The sequence below is a fragment of the Anser anser genome (genome assembly GCF_964211835.1).
Source record: "Anser anser genome assembly, chromosome: 4".
NCBI lineage: Eukaryota > Metazoa > Chordata > Aves > Anseriformes > Anatidae > Anser > Anser anser.
The window spans coordinates 65,740,490-65,765,410 of NC_139724.1; the positions used below are offsets into that span (position 1 = coordinate 65,740,490).

Consider the following 24,921-nt stretch of genomic DNA (forward strand, 5'->3'; position numbering starts at 1 on the left):
AAATACACATTTCATACTCGAAAACAAAAGTCTATTCAAATGCAGAGAAAAGGCAAAAATATCTTCATTGTTGCACCTCAATTCAGAATCGAATCAATTTTTATGGTTCTTATCATTATAGAATACATTTTTAAAAATAAGTTACATTGGAAAAATCATGTCTATGATTAATGAAGACTGTATACGTAACACAGCACAAATATAGTCTGTAGGGCACTACCTTCATGATTTCCCTTCATTTCTCCTCATGTCCTACACTGGCATAAATTCTCACTCATTAGGAGTCTCCATAAGTTAAGAATGAATCACTGAGGCTGAACTCCTCACCCTGGAGTAGGGAAGCACTGGGAACTGTTGCTGAAGTAATGCAGAAATAAACTAATTATGATATTACCTGATTATTGAGAGCCATTCTGATACTTTGTGTATTTACTGATTATATTCATAGATAGGTTGGAAAGGGAGATGAATGCTGAGGTGACAAAATCCACTTAAGATACCAGAATAGCCAAAATTATATCTGTTGCAAAGAGCTGCAGTAGGTGATGATAGTCACAGGTCTGAGTTGCAGGGTAATAAGAAAATGGAAGCTGAAATTCAGCTGATAATTGCATAGAAGTTAGGAAGAAATTAATCTAAAATTTACCGTCAAGACAATAGACTATAACTTAGCTTCAGTTATGAAGGGGAGAGATTTTGAAAAATGTATGGATAGCCCAATGTCTAATGGACATCCGAGAGCTGTTAATATGTTCAAAATTGCAAAGAAAGCTATAAAGAAATGAACATCAAGATGCTATTGTGTTCATACATGTATATGTTCAAATACATATATCTGCACAATTTTGTGTATAAGTTCACTTCCTTATTTCAAAAAAAAATAAATTGTAGACTTAGAATGATAAAAAACAAACAAACAAACAAAGAAAAAATGGAAATAAAAGGAAAAACAAAAACAGGATTAAAAAAAAATGTGTCAGGGCTTACAATGAATAATTTCATAGACTCAAAATAGTTTGAACTCAGAGAAGTGACAACTGAAAAGAAGGAAACTGGTTAAATAATAATATGTTATGAAAGTTATTGAAGAGACAGCTAAGAAATGAATATTCACTCTTTCTGGTAACTCAAGGGCATGAAGTTATCAGGCTTCAGGTTTAAAAGAAAACAAACCATGCCTTGTAGTGCAATGCAGCGTATCACCGAGGGGTGTTCTTGGTATTAAAAGTATGAAAAGATTCAAAGAGAAAGAGAAATTCATGGCGAAAAATCCATCAAGGTCCATGAGACCCCCCCACGTGTTCATTGGCTTAGAAAGTCTGGAAATTTCAGCAGAGGGGAGGATATGCCACAGCAGATATTTGTCTCCATTTGACTTGTTCTTTGACATTGTCCACTCTGAGATGAGAAGGGGGCCACTCTGAGATGGGAATCTGTGTTAGATGGGATGACTGAATATGTGCTTTTATGTTATCTCAGTGCTTATATTGTCTCCAACTTCATATAGAGTCTTCATAATAGCACAAGGCTTGCAGTAAAATGTACATACATATGTATATGGATGTATATATACAGGTATATACATATTCTTTTCATAAATAACGAAAGTAAAGCAAATTTTTGACAGTAAAAGATTTAGGGAAGATTCAGTTTGTCTCCTGCTGTGTTTTAGGGGATGTCTGGTGTCCCGTCTGTTAGTCAGAGACTAACCCAGACAGCTTTATGTTCAACACAGTGGCTTCTGTGGATCCCTCTGTTAGACATCAACTTTCCATGCATTGTGAAAGGAGGTTTGGTGATTACTGAAGGCTGATATTTTGCTGTGTGATCACAAGCAAGCTACTTGCTAAGTCTCCTTTTGGTGAGGGTGTCTCTCCTCCAGTGAATAAAAGAGCTACACAAGATCTAGACTTCTTGTGATTCTAAGTTTTGGACTTTAGCAGAGAAATCTCTAATGAAGAATAGGTGGAGAGACATGAGACAGCAGGGAGGTCAGTGCAGGCTGTGGTTGTTCCCTGGAAACTCACAGCACAATTCCTGGAAACTTGTTGTTGCAAGAGTAGAAGTGAATTACTGTACCAGCCACCTCCCAGGCACTTATTCCAGTTTGAGAGTGTTTATTGTCAAGTCCCAATAATCAGGCAGAGCCAGACTAGCTTTCCACATACCTTAATTCTTAAATTATTGATTGTATGGCTCTTATGGAGCTGCAGTTTTAGAGATGCCACATTAAAGAAATTGGAGCTGATATGCAAAAAAATAGATGGCATAGCTATGATACTCCTCACTCATCTCTGAACCAGGATCCTCTCCTCAGCAGTAGGGGACAGGGATGAAAGGCAAAAAGAAGAAATGAGATGGGATTGAATGACAACATCACAGTGATGGCTGGCTGCCCATTTGTTCAGTCCTGCTTTGTGATGGTAATCGACCACGCTGGGTAACTGGCACAGAGCTGCAGACACCATCACTGCAAAGGCAGCAGGCATGTCACAGGCACCACATTACTATTTGCCTTTAAGTTCTCAGTCTGTTAGTAGAACTATGCTCACTGGTGTGATTTGCTGTCTGTTAACAGGCATCTTCACTCCATCTCCTCTGTAACGTGTTCTGAGTCTCAGTGTCTCGATGGAGATAGCTGTTGTTTTCCAGTAAAGTAGGTCTCCCTCTAGATGCAGATAAGGAATTGTCCTTCTCCCCATATATTTCATTTGGATGTGACTCAAAAGATCACTCTACCTAGAAACTTCCACCAAAAGAATAAAGAGAATATGCCAAAGCAACTCCTGTGAGCTCCCTAACTGCTGACAGGGTTATGCTGTGTCTTTCAGGAGATACACCTGAGGCAGGCTAGAAAGCATATGTCCTTTTTGAGAATGAGTTTTGGCTCACGCTGCTGAGAGATGCCCTTATTCACAGGCAAGTATTTGCAATTTATAAACTGGATTCTAACAAATTGGGAAAAAAAATCTTATTGTATTCCCACGGTCTAATAACCAATACATTACTGGGAAAATTCAGAGCTGCTTTCCTGTTGCTTGTGCATGTGGATCTGTAGATACAGCTAAACTAAAACTTTTCACATTTTACAATGTAAATTTGAAAAGAACAAGACATATATTGTTCATGCATCTGGTCTTGGACAGCCAATAGCCCATTTCTAAGAGACACCTATGCTTCTAGTCTGAGCATGGTTTTAATGTTAGTCATAATCGGTAGTTTTACTTTCATTTTCTTAAATGCTTGCACCTCATTTGCTGTTTTCATTTATTTACTTCATCTCGTCTCTCTTATTTTGCTTTACCAATTCCCAAGGTAAACCTGAGATCTCAAGACACTGTAGGTCAACATGCTGCAGCATCCAGTATAATTTGTTACTTGACTTCCACATACTAGTATTTCACATGTCACTCACTCCATATGTGCACCTGAACCCATTATGCTTGATTATAAATTGCTGGTTGATAGAAAATTATATTCACAGGCATTTAGTGAGTGTAATTACTCAGCAGGAACCATCAACCTGAATCAATTACCCATAGTGTAAGCATATTTCCCGAAGGATTTTTGGAAAAGGTGGAAGTAAATGTCATGAGTGTCAATGGTGCAAGAAGACATCTGTGCTACACAGGGATACTTCTCCAGAATTTTCCTTTTCACATTCAGCTGTAATAAAGCATAACTTCTAGTCTGTGCCTCAGTCATTTAAATTTAAATGGAGTTAAAACAGAGTTATTTGAATGATTACATGGTAATCTACTGAGCAATCAAAACACATACGTCACAGTGTATTAGGAAAACAGACCTGAGAATGTGCTTGTTTCTACTGAAGCAGTCAAAACCAAGGGGACATGTTTAGGGTCAAAAACAGACTGAGTTAAATATGGGTTAGATGCAGAACAACTCCTACTTCAAAGGGTTTGTGCAAGATTTTCAAAGGTATCTGAAATAAATAGGAATTAGATGGCATGTCTGCATGGATGAACAGGTAATTGCACCCCTGTGCTTCAGAGTGACTTCCTTACCCAGCCCTTGGCAGTGTTTATCAGCTTGTGGTATGTGCCAGGCTGATGGGACTATTCAGCTTCTGCTCGCCTGAACATTGTGGGTATAAATTAGCTCTAATCCAGAAGCAAATTGCCTCTGCTAAGCAGTGCAGCATGCAGAGAGTTTATACAGCTGCTAGACAGGAAGGGACTTGAGTCTGTGGTTCAGAGAGGGAAGGGTATCTCTATTTTTCTGGGGAAGCAACAGGACTGTATTCTTCTAAACTAATCAATTTAAAATCATTTATTTAGTTTAAGCTCCTTTAGTAGTCAGTGAGGAGAGACTTGTATCTCTCAAAGTTGGTCTGTGACACATATATCAGATAACTTAGGCTGGAACTCATTATTCTATGTCAGAGCCTCTATTTATCTTGTACAGAGAGCCTGAACTAATCTTTCAGTTGTCTACAGTTAGCTGGCATAAAATCTATCCCACAGCTGTGGGCTCAGTTCATTTATGTGAAAATAAATGCCTAGCTGCCAGTCCAACAGGCACAAGTCTTCTGTGGTCTGCTGTTGTATCTGCTTTCTGTCGATGTCAGGTAATCAAGGGCATCTCATATAGCACTAAACTCTGCTTTTGGGGCAACCGCATTTGAGCTTTATGTACCTAGCCATGTGAGCAGGCCAAGAACAAGCAAATTGTAAGAGCAAATGTTTTTAAAGTAGAGCTAAGGACTCATGAGACTTCCACCCTTGCTACTGGTTTGATGAGGATACTGCTTGGACCCAGGTCTCCCAAAATGCATGCCCACTATTACATAAGCGAACAATACCATTGTGTTTCACTTAAAGCTTCTGTGTATAAGCTGGTTCGCCACACAAAATCTAGAGTGGGGAAAAATTATCTGACATTGCAGACTCTTCTTTTCAGTCTGGAGTTGTGTGACTCAAAGCTGATGTTGCTGCATGATGAGTGTTGAGTCTGCTCCAGCCCTTCCTTAAGTCTGTCCTGGTCTGACCCAAACCTCCTCTGGCACAGAGTAAGATTGTGCCTTCTTTGTTTATTTGAAAAATCTTTCTAAATTCGAGCACTTTTCAGATGTTTCTGTTTTCATGAAAACACAACACAAGCTGTACACAGACTAAAGAAAAGAAGAGCTCAATATTAACTCTGCCATGGTTACTGCCCATCTGCTGTGTGTAAAGACTTCATTAAATAAAGAAGCACATTAGCTATATACAACTGTCTCAGGAGTTAGTTTCAATTAGATGTATGGTTAGTTAGTTAAATTAATTAGATTTCCAATTTTGACATTCTTTTAAATACTTTCTCATTTTTCAGGTGTCTAGTTCTTCTTTTTCCACTTCCTTTCCTTTTCTTATTCTGCATTTTACACCTTCATTGCTGTATTTTGTCTATTTTTACTTCTTTATTCTACATTTTTTTCCTATGTATTTCATGTCTACCTATGTCTCTTCCAAATGGGTAAAGGGCAGCACAATCATTAAGCTGGTATTATCAAATATTTAAAAGGAGGAATATAGGCAGTCTTCTATGGTCCCTGGCATATTTCTTTCCCTGACCAAAATCATTCCCCGAAGCAAACTCCTTCACATTTCAAAGATTAATATAGAAAAAAAAAAAAGTGTTTTGGAGATTAGAGAGTTTATCCAAAAAGATGCAACCCAGCCTATGCCACTTAGCTTCCAGGCATCTATCCCTCCACCATTTTATCTTCTGGTATGAATGCAGTCAATGAGATCAATGACATTTACACGCAGAACATTATTTGCTGTTTGTCATAAGAACCCTCCTGGATACCACTGGGGGCTATGACATAAATTAATAGTTTGGCAGATACTCAGGTTACCAGGTAACTTAATCTTATGCTGGATTATTATTTCAATTAGTTCTGATATATATTGTAATGAAATCAAAACTCTTCTTTTACAAATGAGAAATTTCTAAGACTTAGGCCAGAGACTGAAGACCAGGACTTACCTCTGCTCATGTGTTCTAGTCATATGCCAGCTCTTCAGCCTGCACCATTGGAAAGCAGTCCTAAGCATGAAAGGTCACCATGGGATCTGTAGCTTGCACCAACAGGATTTCCTGTGAGGATAATCCAGAAGTGTTCTATTTGCACTTTTTTTGTTAGCATGTTAATGCTTAATATTTACTTTGGGCAAAAGGTAGTGTTCTTCTTTTTATGCATGGAAGTATAAAGTAAGCAACTTTTCTGAACTTCTAATCTACTCGCAAACTCATCTTAGTTAGCTTTTTAGAAAAGAAACCAGACAGGAATTTTAACACTTTTCTGATATATTTGGTGGCTGTTTTGTTTCAGAAATTATTCTTTCCAAATACACTCATTCAGTTAAAAATAACTTCATCAGATGTTTTGCTCACTTCTTTTTTCTTCTTTATTTTACCTTTTCACTAAAAAATATAGTTGAATGAAAAACCTGGCAGATGAGAACTAGTAAGCAGAATAATGGAGATATAAGAGAAATAGTAGAACTCATTTACAATTGCAAAATACTGCCAGCTTCTTCAATTTTATAAAATAGGAAAAAGCAAGAGTCAATTTTTAAGAAAAACCTTCAAAACTGTAGGCACAAAATTATTAAGCGTCCATGTATCAAACTCAATTCTTATTCCCCACAGTGGCAGCCAGATGACAAGCCAAGCTGCTTATTGTCCCAGAAATCATGCTCGGTTATCAATATTTCTACAATCATTGCCTGCAATTGATGATAAAATGATGGCACAAAAATAGCAGGGAAAGTTTTCAAAGTGGAGTATAAGATGCGCATGCATAAAACCCATTATTTTTGAAAAAGATGTGTGAACACTGCAGGACCTACATATTATTGCCAAATAACTGCCCTGATTTTGTAGTATGTACACTTTTGCTGAAGGGTACAAGCTTCTATAAAGCTTAAATAAGGGATTTAAAAATAAATAAATAAATAAAATAAAATAAAATAAAATAAAATAATATAAAATAAAATAAAATAAAATAAGATAAAATAAAATAAAATAAATAAAATAAAATAAATAAAATTAAAAAATTGCACGTGCTTGGGGAATTAAATCTGTTCTGGCTAAACCACAACAAATTATGGGTGCCATGAACGTTTTTACTGAGCATGAAACAAGGGAACAGAGTCTTTTTGGATCTGCTGGAAGAGCTGATCCAGAAAATGAGCTGCTATGACAAACATTGTTAGCTTTCCCCTGTCTACCATTTATTTGTCACTGAACACGCATTATTTAGGTTGGAGAGGTGGACCAAAACATATGCTTTCTCTTAACAGTTATACAGACATGTAATGTTCAAGTTATCCAGCAGCTTTCTGCTTATATTTTCTATCACACTCCAAGTTAGCAATACCAAGGGTAGTGTTGGACTTTAGGTAACAGGGTGAGTGCTTTTGAATCTTCACAGTCCAAATGCTTTCTCAGAACAAGTTTCTCCGTGTAAAACCACTCCAAAATGTAAGGAACACAGTTATATACTTGTTCCACAAGGAAGAAATAAAGAAGTTTTATTGCCAGTTAGACTCCAAAATCCCATTAAGTTTTATTTTAACACCTTTTGACTGGAATGAAGGAAATGGGTGGGGATATACTTTGTGGAGCTCTAGAGTGCCATATCGGTTTACCAAAATGTTTGGGTTGAAAGTCTCATCTTTGCTTTATGTGTAACAGAGCAGGAAACACAGTTCTGATGAGGTTACAACCAGCCACTAACCATTTTCCTTTCTTTAGATAGCAAATTCTTGACTATTTGGTAAAACAGTGCTTAGTTATTATCACCACAGATTAGTTATCATTATGGACATATGGGAAGTTATCCCATGGCTACCACCCTGAAGAAGCAGTCATATTGATCACATCTGATTCCTTCACCCAGATTTTTTTGCTGCCTTGCTCCAGCCCTTCCCAGCCACATAGAGAGGGCAGGGAATCCGGATTTCACCCTCAAGGTAGTGTTATCTCTTTACTGCCTGCTATCAATCCCTGGGGGATAATATTAGGGCTTCACCACAGCCCTTTTCTGGCATATAGTGGAAGGAGACTTTGTACATATGTAGTACTTACTCAGTTCTGGTCATATTATCAACCATATTTGTTAACAGGCTTCAGTTTGTTCACAGATTTGTTGCATCATTATCATATTGAACAATGACTAAGATTAAAAAAAATAGTGGTGATAGTAGTGGGCACCAGACTGACACCTAGCATACCATCAGCACCTTGACTTTCTACAGCTAGCCAGTATCTTGGCTAGAGACATTGGGTATTCCCAGATCTGTAAGTATCCCTATGAGATGTTGCTGCTGTAGGATACTTCATGATTTATGGGGTCCACCTTTACAGTATTATATCGCTCTGTAAAAATCATTTTCAGTTTGGTTGGGATTTTTGCAATATTGTTGGATGTTTTCCAGAATACCCATCAGTTTTAGTTATATTTAGTTATAATTTCCACATTTCTATTTTTTAGAACCAGGATATAACAAAACAATACCTGTGTCTGTAACTTTCTGGCTTCTTCCTTACAAAATGTCGTTGACAGCTATTTTCTATTGAGAATGAAAATGTTCAGTATATTGGGAGGATACTGACTTACAAAAAGTCTATGTTTACTGACTGATATTCTAACAATATGGTATTTGGAGTGTCTTTATTGTTGCTCTGAAATCCCCCTTGTAACATCTGTATCTGTGCTCCAGTAGGCAAGCCAGACTGATATGTATAGAGACAATACAGTTGAAATAGTGCTTTTCTTAGCACTGTCATTTTTCGTAGTACATCAGTTGCTTTTTCTTTTTTTTTTTTTTTTCTTCATTTTTTTTTCCTCCTGATTTGGACATGTTTATAATTAGCCTTCCAGAAAGGCCATCTGCAGAAGACATCAGCATTACTTACATGTAGCTACTAAATCATAGAACTGAGGTGTGTTTCTAACTATTTAGCAATCTGCCCCCCAGGATACTTGAATCTGAAAAGCTAGCATAGACATGCTTGCTCTTTTCTGACCTCAGACCTCCTCCCTTGTGAAGAATAACTGGGATAAAATGTTCCATAGATTTATCTACTCCTAAGGGTTCCTTTCAAGAGATGTAAAAGTTTCCTTTAGTGGAACTCTTTTTACTGCAATAAAGCTACAGTTTCTGAAGATTGACTTATTATTCCCGGTTTCTAAAGCTTGACTTATTAAGCTCACCTTCTCCCCAAACCACAAGCAAATGCATCTGTTTTCACTGGAAAGGGGGTAGAAATATCAATAGGCCAAGGTAAAATGCTAAATCTAGAAATGATAAAGCAAATTCCACTATCCACTCACACCATTTTTTTTCTTACACACCCAGGACACTGATTTGCAAAACCGGCAAGCTCACTTGCAAATTATCTGTAATAAAAAGAGTGTCCTGTGGGACCTGGTACACATGGAGTGGAAGTTCTGGCTGGCTTAAATTATCTTTCTGTCAATACAAGTTCTTTCCTGTATGGTTGCTGAGTGTATTCCCACTGTTTGAAATGCTTCTGAGGGTTTGGTTTCAAACTGGCAGCTGGGCAGCACCCACTGGTAAATATACCAGCTGCACCAAGGTGTTATCATACACAAGGTATGGCCTGGCTAGAACAAACAAGAGTGACAGGCAGCTTAACAGACTTCTTAAAGCTCTCAAACAGGACATTTTGCAAGCCTGATGCCACTGCTTTACATTGATACAGAGTTGTTTTTTTGTTTTGTTTTGGTTTTTTTTTGGGGGGGGGGCAATAATTTTTCCCTCTTCTTTGAATTTTCTTCTACTCACCAATATCTGATTCAAGACCCAGCACTAGAAATCAACACTGCAGGGATTCCACTATAATTTCTGGAAATCAAGATAAGAATCTTTAAAACCTCTTCATACATGACAGAACCACTTTTTCTTAACCAGAAATGCTGATGAAGCCCAAGACTTGACTGAGGGCTCAGTTACTTTTCTTGATGCATTCCCAAGTGGTCAGTACAGCCTCTTTCTTCCTCGCTGCCAGAGAGGAGGTTGCTCTATGCTTAGTGTCACACATTACTGATATTGCATGGATCTATGGTGAAGGCAAAGAAATCTGTGCTTATCTATTCATTGGTTCAGCAGAGCCACTCAATTCCCAGCATAACTGTCTCTGAGCTTACTTAGCTATTTGTACAGAATTTTGTGGCATAAATGTAATAGACATTGTGCAAACTCCTTTTCAGCCTCTTTTCCCTGCAGGTTTTTTCTTCCTAACTATTCACTAGAGCCACTTGTTCACTTTTTTCACTCACAGCTGGACATTTCACTATTTAACCTCTCTTCATAGCATTCAGCAAAGGAATAGCTACCTGGTTTGGATCCACAACAGCTAAGTCCCCATCAACTCATTCATTTTCCCTGGGCCTTTATCAAGTTATTGCAGGCTGTAGCTGTATCAACTTAAAGGAAAGAAAAGTCACATACTAAAAAGCAGTTTCTGACAAATGTTTTAATGCACTAGTGCTATTTTTAAACAGAATGGACCAGAGTGCATTTATTTTGCAATGATCACAGGGACTGTGTTGAGCTATCCATGTTTTTGTAAATCTGAGAAACACTCATGGAAAATGGCCCAACCTTTTAATTGAAGAGACTGCTTGTTCACACACTCCTGCTGTGGTGAAATTTGTTTAGGTCTTGACCTGAGTCTCTTTGCACTTTAGAGCTAGATGGAAATACAAACCAATTGCCTTATTTTACTTTTTCACTACAGTGGTTTGAAGGGAGAGAAAATATTCTCCACTAACATTTCTGAGACCGATTAGATGATTATGATCGGGATTTCCTGTGCCTTAGTCTTTTACAAATCTGAAATTATGACTGTCATGTTGATTCTGCAACTTTTGTTCCTTTTCTGTTAAACTTATTATACAGCCTAAAGAAAAACTTTTGAGGTTTTTGTTCACCTGGTGAACAAAGCTGAGCCTTAAACACTTTCCTGGGAATTCCAAGTTTACTACCGGGTTTCGTTAGATGTTTGTGATACTCTGACCTCCCATAGTTGTTTCAATCTTCTTTTTTATTTTTCATATTTCCCATGCAACTCTTTGGCCAGTCTGCTCTCTTTGCTTTTGTATTTTTATACATGCTTTTTTACTAGTTCTTAGCCACAATTTTTCCAGCTCAGATGTATGACTATCTCCAGTCCATGTGAGATTTCTGGACAGATATTATTCCATCTCAGCTTCACTCCCCTACATTGTCTCCATGTGTTGGGAGAGAGGCTGAGGAACAGAAAAGGGCTGCAATTTCCCCACAGGGTGACAGAGGTAGAAACAGAATCAGCATCTCCTGATTCTTAGTCTAATTTCCCATTCTCCAAGACACACTAGTAGGTAGTTGTTAGCATGCCCATAATAAATCCTTATAACGCAATCTTTAACATAATTTTAAACACATAATAAAGTGATTTATAAAGTATTAAATAGCTAAATAACAGTTAAATTTTTGACTACATGATCTGATATATAGCCTATTGTTACTTTGATAGTTTATAAATATCTGTAGTGAATCTAGGTAGAGAAATAGAAAATGTCTGAAAAGAGAATACAATGAAGCACTGCTAAAACAATATACTTTTTTTTACCACTTCCAACCTCCCATAATCCAATTATGCTTCAATAAGAGCCCTTGGGAGCAGGAATAGGATAAAAGAAAATAAATGGAAATAAAACAACAAAAGAAAATATCTCTATGAAGAGTGGGAATTTCAAGGCTGGTCTGTCATGTTTTTTGAACCTTTACATGCTGCCTTTGAGCCAGTTTGAGTGATTTGGAAAAATATAAAAATAAAAAAGCAACAACAAACAAAACCAACAAACGTGTTTTTCTGTTTTATGCTGTTATTGAGAGACTTCTTAGTTTCCAAGCACTGTAGCCTTTTGTCTTGATGCCTACAAATACCTTACTCTTGTAAGGGCCAGTAGCTCAGACCCTGAGCTTCAAGGCTTTGTCAGATTCAGTTGCTCCCCTGGTAGTCCCATGGATCTTCTCTGAAGCCCTTATAAAATAAAAGACAACAAATCAAACAAAAAAACCCACACTATCACATTTGCTGCCTTGCAATCATTGGTGCCAAGACAGTTTCAACAGTAAGTTACATACTCCATTCAGCTGTGCAGAAATTATATATTTCAGTGTTCTTAGAGCCATTGGTTGAAAATCTTCTGTCTTGATCATTTGTCAACATTCATTTGAAAAAACAGTTTGAAAAAACGGTTTGACTGGAGATGATGGACAAGTTTCTCATAAAGAAAGGAATGTCCCTCAGCTCATTTGTCATGAGTACTGGTGAAGATAATTCATTGGCCTTTCAGCTAGGGACTAATATTTCTTGTGCTATCCTCTAACAACTCAGTCATCCACTGGCCTATAGACTCACTGGTAGACTTCATTTCTGGTGCACTGCTTTTAGTAATTTTTTCCTTTAACATAGTGTTTTGTTTTTTTTTGTGTGCGTTTTGTGTTTTTTTTTTTTGGGGGGGGGATTGGTTGTTTGTTTGGTTTTAGTATGCCTTATATTTTTTATTTAATGTGTCAATGCTTGTGCTCTTTTAAACTTAACCTATTTGGACAGTATTTTGTTTATTTTAACATTAAATAGTCTCCTTAATTCCTCTATTTACTTATGACAGAATTTTAAAGAGAATTTCACATTCTTTTCCGAGTCTTCAGTTTGTGTCTTTATTTTTACCCTTTTTTAAACTGAGCCTTTATGTTTCATTTTTGCATGCTTTTCATTATTGAATAATTTCTATGTATTCAATGTTACTTGCAAAGGTTTGTTTTTTTTGGTTTTTTTTTGGTTTTTAATATATCATACATACTGCTTATAGTCACTGTTAAAAACAGTTTCTTCCACAGTGTCTCTGGTGCCAATTCTTTGTGCATTTTTGGGGAATACATCACCAGCTGTTTCCCATTTTAAGAAAACAAATGGAGAAAAATTTCTTAAAAAAAGAAAAAAAAAAGGCTGTTAATTTTCCTAAAACTGGTCTCTACTATATAGCTTCCCCCTTGAAGCTTCCCCCTCCTTCCCCCATGAATTTTCCCCCTCCTCATGAAAATACTTACATTGTGCCTTTTGCTTTTGGAAAACAACATTAAGTATCACAAGAATCACAATAAAATCACAGACGTTGATACTAGGGTTGAACAGAAAGGCTGAGAAATTTGCTGATAAAATTACAGGTGCAGAATGCAAGTGCCACCAGGGCTGTGGCTGTTCTCCAGAAAATAATGCCTGCAGAAGATGACTTTGCAAAGTCCTTAAACAATGCAGGACTTTTTGTTGTTGTTTTCCCTTGAAACCACTTTGGAAGCTTTGACCATGTATGAAGTAATAACAAGAGGAACACTGAATATACGTTCACCTCAAGTTTTTTCCTTTGCTGGTGGAGGCTTTGTCAAGTTATGTCCAGGCAAAGGTGCCAAACCCAGGGAAAGCACAATCCTCTGCTGGCCCTTTGTGATAGGCTTTAATGGGAACAGGTTTTAACCAAGATTCAACCACACATATTTAGGAGAAGAAATTCATCAGTGTTTAAAAGACGAATAAGTATAGGGAAGTTAATAGAGATTGAATGGTGCAGGAATCTATTTTATACTCAGGTATATGTAGTTATCCATAAAACAGACAATGGCTGTTATTCTCATACAGTTATCTGCATATCATAGCTATAAACCTTTTGATGTTTTTAACCTTGGGCAGACTAAGAAGACAGCAGGATCAAAGCGGACAGACTTCCAGCACAGAGAGCAGAGCATCCCTGCAGAGCCACGGGAAACTTCAAGATGGACGTAACAACAACTTACTTGGACACGGATGCACAAGAGGCTGCAGCAGCTAGTGAGCTACAGCCCCATTCTTGCTTTCACCCTGGTGGGGGGGGGCGGGGGGCAAGGAAAGGTCCTCTCCACGCATGCCTTCACGTTTGTCCGTTGGATCCCAAGCAATCTTACTTGTCCAGCAGGATCCCCAGCTGAGGACATGTCCATGGAGCACACCGGTTGAGGAGTTCTACCTATCACCCTGCTCTTCATTTGACTCTGCCACTGGAAAAAATGACCATCAGCAACAAAATACAGTTTTATAGGTTTGACTCTCCTTTTCAAAATCCTGGAAGAAAACTTGAAACAATTCATTAGGCAGCCTCTCAAAGATTGCGATGTTTCTGGCTACCTGCAAGAGACAAGGTTATACTGGGGCCAGCTTTATCTTGAAGGCTTTACATTGTCCTCTGTCTCTGTTAATCAAAATGGTCCAGTATGGAATTCCGTGAAACTGCTAGACACAGCTGTTTCTGAACATCTGCTGTTGAATTTATAACAGATGTATATGATGTAAATACGCGAATGTAGTGTCAAATAGGCTAAACACTGAATAATTTCATTTAACTACCTGAAACCCATTGGAAATGTTGCAGCGTGAATGTCTTCACTTTGTTGTTTAACTTCATGCATTCTGCTTTGTAGTAAGAGATGTGACCCTGGCCAAGTCAAAGTTTTGCTAGTGACTTTTGTGGATGCGGGTTTAGACACATTAGCAGTGTTTCCTAATTATGACAAAGAAAGACCTTTTTATTTGTAAGAATAAGCTGACTGAGCCAGAGTTGAAAAGCAACTTAGCAAGGAGAGCTAAAAACATTAGGAATTTTCTCAGATTCATAGCTAGTTGTCATAAAATGTGAAGTTACATGTGTCTTTGTTTTCACGGCTCTATTTTGGACGAGGATTGTCTTGAAAAGAAAAATACTTTATCCAAAGTATTCTTGACATGAAAAGTTTTTTTGTTTGTTTGTTTGTTTGTTTTTAAGAGCATCCACATATCCATACATTTATGTATTTTACAACTTGTACATCCACATTTTGATAATAAATGCTTATTTGTTCTGTCTTATTGTGCTTTTATTTTTAAAGGGTTATCATTCATAAGCAAATTTCATTTCAACTTTTAAAAAAAATAAGGCTTTTGGAAGTGATAACCATTTTGTTTGTAGTTATCTGTTTTTACTGTATTGTTTCCATTTTATCTTTTACAAAACAAAGTTCTTTGTAATTGGATCAATTTTTAAATTTGGTTTCACATTATATGTAATTTTTGTCACAAATTTTTCATAAAATACAGATTTTTATTGCTTCATGAAATGATATGGTGTTCCTATCAACAACAGAGACGTTTACTAATGTACTAAGGTACATATTTTACATCTGTCATGAGCATGGTATGGGTTTATTTGTTTAATTTGAGCAGAGACTGAAATCACAGGATCAAGCAAAGGGGCAGAGTTTGTTCTTTAGAGGACAGTTTTCATTTCCCAGAATAAATGAGTTTCATGCTCATCCCTTCTTACAATGAGTTTTTTATTTTTATTTTTTTTCCTTAATATTTATTTAACTTGGGAAGGACCACAGTGGATAACATTTGACATAATTTCCAGAAAAATCTATTTCTCTGTTTCAATTAAAATACATCATGATCTTGGATCTCAGTCTGGATCTTGATCCTAGGCAGAAATGAAAGATTTTATTTAATTAAATAATCCTACAGAAATTAATGACAGTACTTGTTAGTGCTTGCAGGATCCATGCTGTATCAGATAATATAAGTTAAAGCCATGAAGCTTTTGGAAGTAAGGTCAGTAACATGTGAAACAGGAAATATTCCTGGGATGTGCCTCATGTGGATGTCAGGTCTGCATCCACTCTGCAGAGCCCCTCCTACCAGGATACACTGCCTGCTAAAGCACAGACAGCCACCACGCAGACTGAATTTATAGGATCACAAGTCCCAATCCACAGTCTTTAAAGTATAAGAATTTCATCAATGGCATATTAAAATCTGAGGGGTTTTCCTGCAGGTAGAATTTAATTAACAGCAGGAGACTTCTGAACATTTGCAGTCCGATCTGGCTGTCCGCAGGGTGTCTTTGCCAATGCTTCACTAAGCTGTTTTTGAGATGAGCCTGGTTATTTGATGGATGGCACCTCCTTGAATATGTGTGTAGAGTATTATGCATGAATGCAAGCCCACTCAGACACTTTAATTTCATGGTTGTTACCACATGGTCATTTCTCAAACAACCTTACTACTTGAAAAAAAAATAAATCATGGCAGTGATGCTCAGCTTTATTTGGAGACCATGACACTGACTGCAAATTGAACCTTATGTTGCATATAACTGTCTTCCTCAACTTACTACACAGGTCAATGAATACTCTCAGCTACATTTTGGTGGCACAATGCTCTCTTAGTTCATCTTTCTTTTCAAACGCTGTAAGGAACTGGCCTGTCATGCAGGCACCAATAACGGTTCAGCAGGAGAAAAAGAAGACAGCTCATTCTTTATAAGACGATCATTGTGAGGATCAAACAAGTATTACAAGGAAAATCACACAGCCTAGTAATAATTCTGAGAAATTCTGGCGTAGGACTTTTCCTCTTTAGTTTTAGACATGAACAAAATATACATTCCTGCAGCTCAGTTAGCCAGATCTAGGCTCAAAGATATAAAGAGGGGAGAAAAAATGCTTTTAGGATGTGATACATTTGGTCTGTCTTGATTGTCTCCTTCAGCAGACGGATCTCCCTGTAGCTCTGCCTCTATGGAGGATAGAGTCAATATACATAAGCAGTCCAGATTCAGATGTGCACATTGTGCACTGACATTTAGTTAGATGAATCCTGTTTGTTATGGCACAGGCATTTTGTGGAGATACAGTCTAATCCTTATGAAAAAATGGGAACAATTCTGATCATTTCAGCAGGAGTAAGACTGAGCCATTTAAACAGTTTCTATCCTTCCATGGGAAAAGTGGTATTAGAGTGCTGGAGAAATTATGCAGAAAGACACACTTGCAATGAATGTTGCCTTGTTTTTCCAGAAGAAATGAAAACAAGGAAGGCAACCCAAATAAGATGTGGAGGTTTTTTCACAAAACAGTCTATGAGATGGAGGGGAAAAACAAAATGTGGAAGTCATAAAGCCAAAAGAAGCTCCTCGGGACTCATTTATTCTATGCAGCTTTATTGCTCTGCAAAAGCAGCCAGTGATCTTAACTCCCAAAGTCTCATCTGGTTTCTTCACATCATTTCAAGGGTAAAATATTTTTTCTCATTTCTCTTCCAGGGGAGAGAGAAGAAAGTCTAACACAGCTGGAAAAGCAGTTTGCTGCTGCAACATTTTATTGCAATGCCATTTGCTCTGCAGTGTTACAGTTCTGCTCACACATGCACATTCCCACAGCATCACTCCACCTTAAACTCTGCCAAATTTACCTTCTGTTCAGTTTGCTCCTTCTAGATTGTATATAAATATTGGCACAGTACTGTAAATGTTTAATTACCAACTGTCATAAAATACAAATGGCTCCTTTTATCTTTAGTCTTGGACAAAATGATTAATGAAATATTTCCAGAAGTTTTTTTTCTGTAGATTTGAGGAGGTGGGAGGGTTGGTGATAGATCTTGGCACACTAGTTAAAATTATATCGAAGTACGTAATGGAGTAAGTACTAGGAAGCAATTCATTCCATCCATGTAGATGTTTTCTGTTTGCAGAAATACATGAGCACAATTTAAAACTGATTTCTAGCAGTTTAAGCTAAAGCTGAATATTGGTGTATTGGGATGTAGTAGGGAACAGTGACTGGCTGAGTAAGAAAAAAAAAGCGTTTTTCTGTTTTCCCATTGTGTAGCTATGCCAACACTTCTATTAGAAAAAAAAAAAAAGTGTCTGTCAACACAGGAGAAGTTTGGAGGTTTTGGACAGGTACATTTACAGCTGTAATTGGAGATGGAAAGCAAGCAGATATTCAAAGTACGTTCATGTAAAAAAAATCCACAGGTATACTCTTGAAACTCCTGTGCTAGAATCTTCCTCAAGAGCAGATCTGGAACAAATCACTGTCCAGCAAATAATCACCATTATGTCTATTTCTGGCCCAAATTTCACCCTTGGCTAAACAGGCTCTTACTACAAGTGAGAGAAGGCAAGACACTACCTGCTTGCGGTGCGGGGCTGCTCAGACTCCACCTTCTTGTATGCCAAAAGGAACAACAACTTGTAGCGGCTGCTGGAGGCAAAGTCATCAGCCCTGCTAGGGAAACTAGAAATTATTTTTTCCTATGCAGCAGCTGCAACTCAGTCCCTCAGCACGTGCTGCCAACAGGCCCTGTGGTAAATTTTGAATGAGGAATAATATAAGGTTTTGTAGATCCTTCTGGTGCCACACAAAAGCTTCCATGCTCGATTGGTGTGATTTTTAAACAAGAGCTTTGCTGTTCTTCTTGGGAGCATATTGTTAGATAAATAACTAATTTTGTATGCGTATTGTGCTTAATCGTCTTAGCTTCCATCAGAGTAGTTACTTCTGTTTATCTTTATTTTAATGATTGGATCAACTACTCTCTGGCCAGTAGAGAAAAATGTTTTGATATTTTTAGCATTCATTTAGCAATGCAAATTAGCTTGCTATAATCATGTTTACAAGAAAACACACAGTACAATCAGGGCTTTAATAATAGTTGATATTAACCATGCTCTATACATCAGTGAACTTGGCTCAGATACACAAACTCCATTTTTTGGTAATTTTTAATTGGGAAGGACATATGTATCTAATCAATTAGAGTACTTTCTAACAAAATACCCAAACAGTCCTCCTGAGTCCTCCCAGACACTCAAAATCATAACATAGGACAGAGCTTTGTTGCTGAATCTTTAAGTCAGTTATAAACAATAAAGCAAGAATATCAAAATCTCATTAAGATTCAGTAGTCATTAAGAGAAACAGCACTAAAAAACAGTCCTAAAATCCAAGTCCTTCTAAAATTTATGTCCGTGAATATAAAATCACATAAAATCAGTGTCCTTTGAATCTAATTACCTCAATAGATTTAGTCATAGACACTTTTATGGGCAAAAATAAGTTGGAACTGGAGCTCTAGAGAATTTTTTCATTTTACTTTTTCATTGTTTAGATATGCGCTATATTACATTCCTAAAATTTTCCCACAGTGATTATTCTGTACTTGAAAAATCCCTCTTGGAAGAGTACTGTACAATTTAATTAGTAGTTATAACTTTGCTATACAATTCTGCAGTGAGGATAATATTCCACAGTCAATGAGCTAAGATATTGAGGCAATTTCTGTGTGATTAATTAGTAATGAGGGAATGATTTAAGTCTTGAGCCCTGTCATGATATATCCATACATTATCCATACTATATCCATACATTAAGGTAAGTCAGACACTGCTGCAAGGAATTTAGATTTTGAACTGGCTTTATAAGATGTAACTTGAAGACAGAGATAAACTGGAGAAAGCATTGTTCAGGGAGGCAGGTAATAGTGAAATCAGCTTATTAACTGTAATAAGCAACCATATAAAGCAGATTTATGGATTTTTTTCTCTGTTAAATTATATGCAAAACCTCCCTTAAGGCTATAAGTTTCCCATTTAACTTGAAAGCTGAGGCTAAACAGTCTTGGCGAGAAGGGAATGTGGTGAGGGTGTGGAGAGGAGGCCTTGTCCTCTGTCCAGCTTAGGCCAACAGGAGCACAGGACATTGGTTTCAGTGAGTGAAAAATCTCTGCAACTGCATAATTGAAAAAAAAGAGACCAGTGAAGACCTGAAATGAAGAAATACGTGAGGAGGATTAGAGCCACAAGCAGAGATAGCTTGTTCCTCGCGAGAAGCATCACATTAGCCTAAACAATGTGCAGAGCAGACACTGTCCTTCAACTGTGATCTATTCCTTATGAAGGGTCATCCATTGAGTTTTAATTTTCCTTTACACCTTGAAAACGATCCCTGACAGAAGTCCACCAGTGGACATGGTACCTGTAAGTGAGAAGCAAGCCTGCCTGCATGCAGCATGCCAGATGCAATTGGCATCAGGAGCAAGCAAGCCCTTCCACCAAAAATGCTTGCTGAAAATACATAAACATATATAAGCCATGCCTGGGGGTGTTCACTCCCCCTGCTCCTCCTTCGGGGACATCCACACACAAACACTGCAGGGCAGACAGGCATCGATCTCCGCTGAGCACCCGCCATTTTGACTGCCACAGATTGGGCACTTCTCTCCCAAAGTCCTGCCCTGCACTACACAAGGACGTACATCCCACCTCCTTCTCCCACCCAGTCAAACAAAAGATTCAGCTTGTAACAGACATACACTGTTACTGTAAAGATGAGTCACAGTCTCCTGGAAATAAAGTTCCTGGAAATAGTGATGGCCTGCTGAAAACCCACCAAATAGAGTGATCGCAGTGCTACAGAGTCTTTTCCTGTAGCTAACATTCATCTTACTTCAGTACAGGGCTTTATTTTCCATTTTTCAGAGATGCACATTAATACTGAACATCTAATAAAAAAAAAAAAAAAAAAAGAACACTAGATAGATCAAGACAACCAGCAAAATAATATTTATTTTAAAGAGATTCCTGAAATAAATATTTTTTTCACCATCTCATAAGCACAGCTTTGAATAAGCAAAGTAGTCTTCTTGCAAATAAGAGACACAGTTACTCAATCTGGGCAGAGAAATGTCCCTAAATATACATAAATGTTAGTGTACTTTCCTTAGTAGAGGAGCAACTTCCATTACCACCTTCTCATTATTTTCTTCAAGGTAAAACCCTGTTAAAGCCTGTGTTAGTAACATTATGTGAACTATCCTGAGAACAATAATACTATTGCATATTATTACATTTTAATTTTATTCCACTCCTTTTTTTCTTTTTTTTTTCTTTTTTTTTCTTTTTTTTCTTTTTTTTTTCTTTTTTAAAGCTGAATAGGAGTACTCTACCATTCTTTTCTGGATCCTTCATTGCTTCATGTTATCCTCACTCATATTTACGTCCTCTTTAAAAACACAAATATTCCCCTGGTAACACAGAACACAAACACCCTCCTGTCACTAGGTTTTCAATTTTTCCACAGAAATGAAGCTCTCTGCATCTCTAAGACATCAAGCTATCCATCTCTGGAAAAACTCTCTGAACTGCAGTGATTTTTTAAATTTACAGGACAGTAAATTATTCATGTGAAGCTGCAAAATCATTTTAAGATGTATGAATTTAGTAGCACTTCATACAATCACATTCTTCATACTACTGTATGGTCTTGGGAAGAGGGTTTTTTTAAGGAGTTAAGGATTTATTTATTTATTTATTTATTTGACTATTAATAAGTGTTCAGCAGCTACTTGCATAACAAAGCCCTGGGCTATCTTATTGCATGGCTTTAGCTCATTTATACTATATGAATACTGATGCATGTAATGCCCCAATCCTGCTCATTTTAACCCTGAATACGTCAATACTGATTTCCACCTTCCACCCTGTTATACTACCATCTCTTATTGATAGGACCAAGGTTATTGGTTTATTGAGCCAGTACCTATATGAGGAGCATATCCCTGGCTTTTTTTGAAGAGCACAGATATGCATAAACAGATTAACTGACAGTATTTGTCTCCTTAATGAAAAAGTATTTACTTTGGCTAGCTGAGAATAATAAATCAAACTTTCTCCATTTAGCACACTTCATACTAAAATTTTCTCACTTCCCATCAACTGCTCAAGTCAGTTAATCAATGAATGTCATGAGATTTAAAATGTATTACCTGCTGAAAATGTGTTTCTATTTTTCTGGAAGACATTTATTCTAAAACTCCTATAGAAATAATGCAGTGATCCCTGTGATTTTTCTACACAGCGACATACCATTATGTGGCATATACATATTAATGTATAATGAAAAGGGTTGGATGTGGGAGATGCATCTTATTTAATCTGCCTTACTAGCAGCTGTGGAAAGTCTATCTCTTTACAAGTGACAAGTATGGGAAAAAAAAATAGTGGCATTAAAAACAGATTTTTCCTGTCAATAGGTGGCAGAAACCTCAGTCTCCCGAGCTAAATAGTGCACTTAAATATAATGAGACATAATGCAAACACATCTGCAAGTGTGTTAGAAAATAAAATCTTTCTCGCTTTCTCTCAAGGGACTTGAGACTTGCGCATTTTCTGCCAGAAAATATAGAAAATGGATTTAGAGTAGGCTGGAGAGAAAGAAGTGATTCTAGGAGACAGAATATACACTCTGGACCAATATTTGGAATATGATAATGTTTTGCTATTAAGTCCTGTGTCTTCCTGAATAACAGTGATTTTCTTGACATAACAAGCCAAGAGTAAGCATAATACAAATTTTTAAACATATTTGTGAAGCTCCAGTCCCAGTTTATTGCTACTTGATGTTCTGTACTGAAAGGGAAAGACTTTATTTGCAACAAGCTTCTATGTGATGTATATTCTGCCATATTATCAGGAGTAATTACAGACTTTTCTATGTATTTATGACAATTTTCTGAAGCTTTTTGAGCTTCTCTTTAGCATTACTCCTTTCTACACTAATGTGATTAGCTCCTCTTCTTCTCTCATGATTTCAGTTCAACTCTGAACTGAGCACCTCTGCTTCCACCAAGTCTAATTTTCAAGTAGAATCAACTTAACAGCTTTAGTGACAGCAAATTTTGTACTTCAAAGAAAGGTCTACTTTAACCATAATGGATATCATTTCTGCCATGAAGAAATTTCCATTTCTATGACCGTCCTTCCTGGATCCATGCTTAGCTATATATTCTGGCTCTTATGATCTAGAAGATATTATGAGGTAGATCTAAGGGGCTTCAGTGGCTAAAATACTGAAGTGCTCTAAATCTGGATGTCTGAACCACAGTACCCAGGAAAACCTGTGTTTAGAGCCTACTCTTTTCTATTATTTCACAAGGAGACTAAGGCACCTCAAGGGCCCAGAGCAGCTGTGTCAGACACCCGTAAAATGTTCTAACCACGGGGGTATTTCCTCTTTTTCTTGAGGTAATGGATCTTTCCTATAGCTCATATCTACAGCTATCCTAGAGATTTTTTACTTCTAGACCAGAATACCTATGGCAGCTTCACAGTGAGAATATTCATCCAGCAAATGGAAAAATTGACTATAAAGCTTTCCACAGCTTGGGAAGCTTAAAATATGTCCTTCCAGGAGGCTCTCTTCTTTTTTCCCAGTCTCTGAAGAAAGAATTCAAGATTAACAGAACCATCTTAAAAATCTTCAACTAGGGGGGAAAAAGGTATGAAAAAAAAAAAAAAAAGATACCATTATATAGAAGACTGTAGAGAAGAGCACAAAGTGTGCAGTACACTCAACATAAAATTCAAACAAAACTAAATATGTGCCTTTCAAGTTCCACATCTATGTTACTTGCTCTCAAGATCAGCCACAGCACAAAAAGTGATTGCTATTTAATCAGTATTCATATGAAAGTGTTCAAACTTTAATTTAGGGTCCTGAGAGACTGGAACCCTTCTCTTTTTAAAATGAGAATTAATTTCATTTCAAATATTAGCTTTGTTATATTTCAGATATTTTTTCACACTAGTTGGAAGAAAATAATTTGTTCCAACAAGTCTTAATGACTGTATGTTTTGCTTTTTTTCCTTTACTATACATTTTGATAGCAAACTTTTTTTTTTTTTTAGGAAAGAAAAAACATTTTATGAAGGCATATTTAAAAACATCTATCTCCTGATTTTAAGACATACTAGAAATTAGGCTTGCTTTTGAATTTATTTTATGCAAAGTACAACTATTTTGAATGATGTTTGTTGTTACATGAAAACATTGTCATGGTGTGTAGGGTGAGAGAGAAGTTTTTTTGTTGTTTTTTTTTTCTTTTTTTAAACACATAATGCAAATGGAAAAAGTTGTTCATTAACACTCATGCTGTATTTTACTGTGACAGAAGGACAGAAGTGTGTACCACAGGGAAAGATGAGGGACATAAGGCTAAGAAAATCCATTCAATTTTCTGCAAAATGAATTGGCAAGTGAACACCATTAGGCCAAAGTAAGGAGCTCTATATCCCTTGGTCTTTTATCAACAAATCATGTTCCCTGAAATGGTCTTTTCAATTTAAAGTATGCAAGGAAAGCTACTAGTGCTATTACGATCCATTTCCATTGGATGATGAAAGTAGTAACATAAAAGCAAGTGTCAGCTGAAGTATTTTGAGTTTCAAAGTAAAAGGTAAAAACTGTTGAATGGAAACCTATCAAAACATTTTCTTCTGACATCCTCTTGGTAATTATCAGGACTGATATGAACCCTGTTAAACAGCCACTGGTGTCTGCTAGAAAAGCAGAGAATGGAGTCCCTTCCCACCACCAGTGTAAATGTAAGTGTCTTAGGGAAAGACAACCAAGATGAAGAAGTTCTTTGGTTACAACCGAGCACAAACAGATGTATAGAGAAACATTATTTATACTGCAAGTAAGTTTTGCTTACCACTTTACATTTTTAGCAGCATTTTTCTTTCTCCAATTTTAATTTGGCATTTGGTGCAGGTTGATTTTATTTTTAAGATAACAGAAAGCTTTATCGTGCTTTACTCACCTTTTAAAAAAAGCCGTCTTCATCTCTAGCACCATTCTCACACACTGTTCCCACTTCACAGCTGCAAGAAGATGGAAAGAAGTCAACACAGTCCAAAGACTGGGCTTCTCTGCAGAGGCACAACCCAAACACACATAGCACCTGGGCATAATCTCAAATTCACTCTGTCTGAAGAACTGGGTGAAAACAAGGCCAAGTTTGCTACAGCTGCAACCACAAGCAGCTCTCTGGATGTCACCTTATTCTATCTCTATGACAGCCTTTTTGTTCCCAATAAAAGCCAAGTTACTGCCAATAACCTGGGTGGAAAGATGACGGGCATAGGGAGGCTGACGCTCTCTTTGATGACACGACCCACTAGTGTATTGCACCAAGTTCAGTAAAATG

At 37.1% G+C, this 24,921-nt stretch overlaps 1 protein-coding gene across 4 annotated transcripts in view; it reads left to right on the forward strand.

Moving 5' to 3' along the window:
* The window catches only part of STK32B (serine/threonine kinase 32B), a 175,333-nt gene extending 160,375 nt beyond the window's left edge, over positions 1 to 14,958 (forward strand). For 2 of the 4 annotated variants that reach the window (XM_083834983.1, XM_083834977.1), the window contains exons 12-13: positions 13,774 to 13,911; positions 14,033 to 14,958. In XM_083834983.1, the coding sequence (XP_083691109.1) occupies positions 13,774 to 13,911; positions 14,033 to 14,048 (154 nt within the window). In that variant the 3' untranslated portion in view covers positions 14,049 to 14,958. Of the gene's footprint in view, positions 1 to 7,909; positions 12,540 to 13,773; positions 13,912 to 14,032 lie in introns of those variants that run through there. The other 2 variants (XM_083834978.1, XM_083834979.1) reach the window with 2 other exon arrangements.
* Positions 14,959 to 24,921: the final 9,963 nt, after the last annotated feature.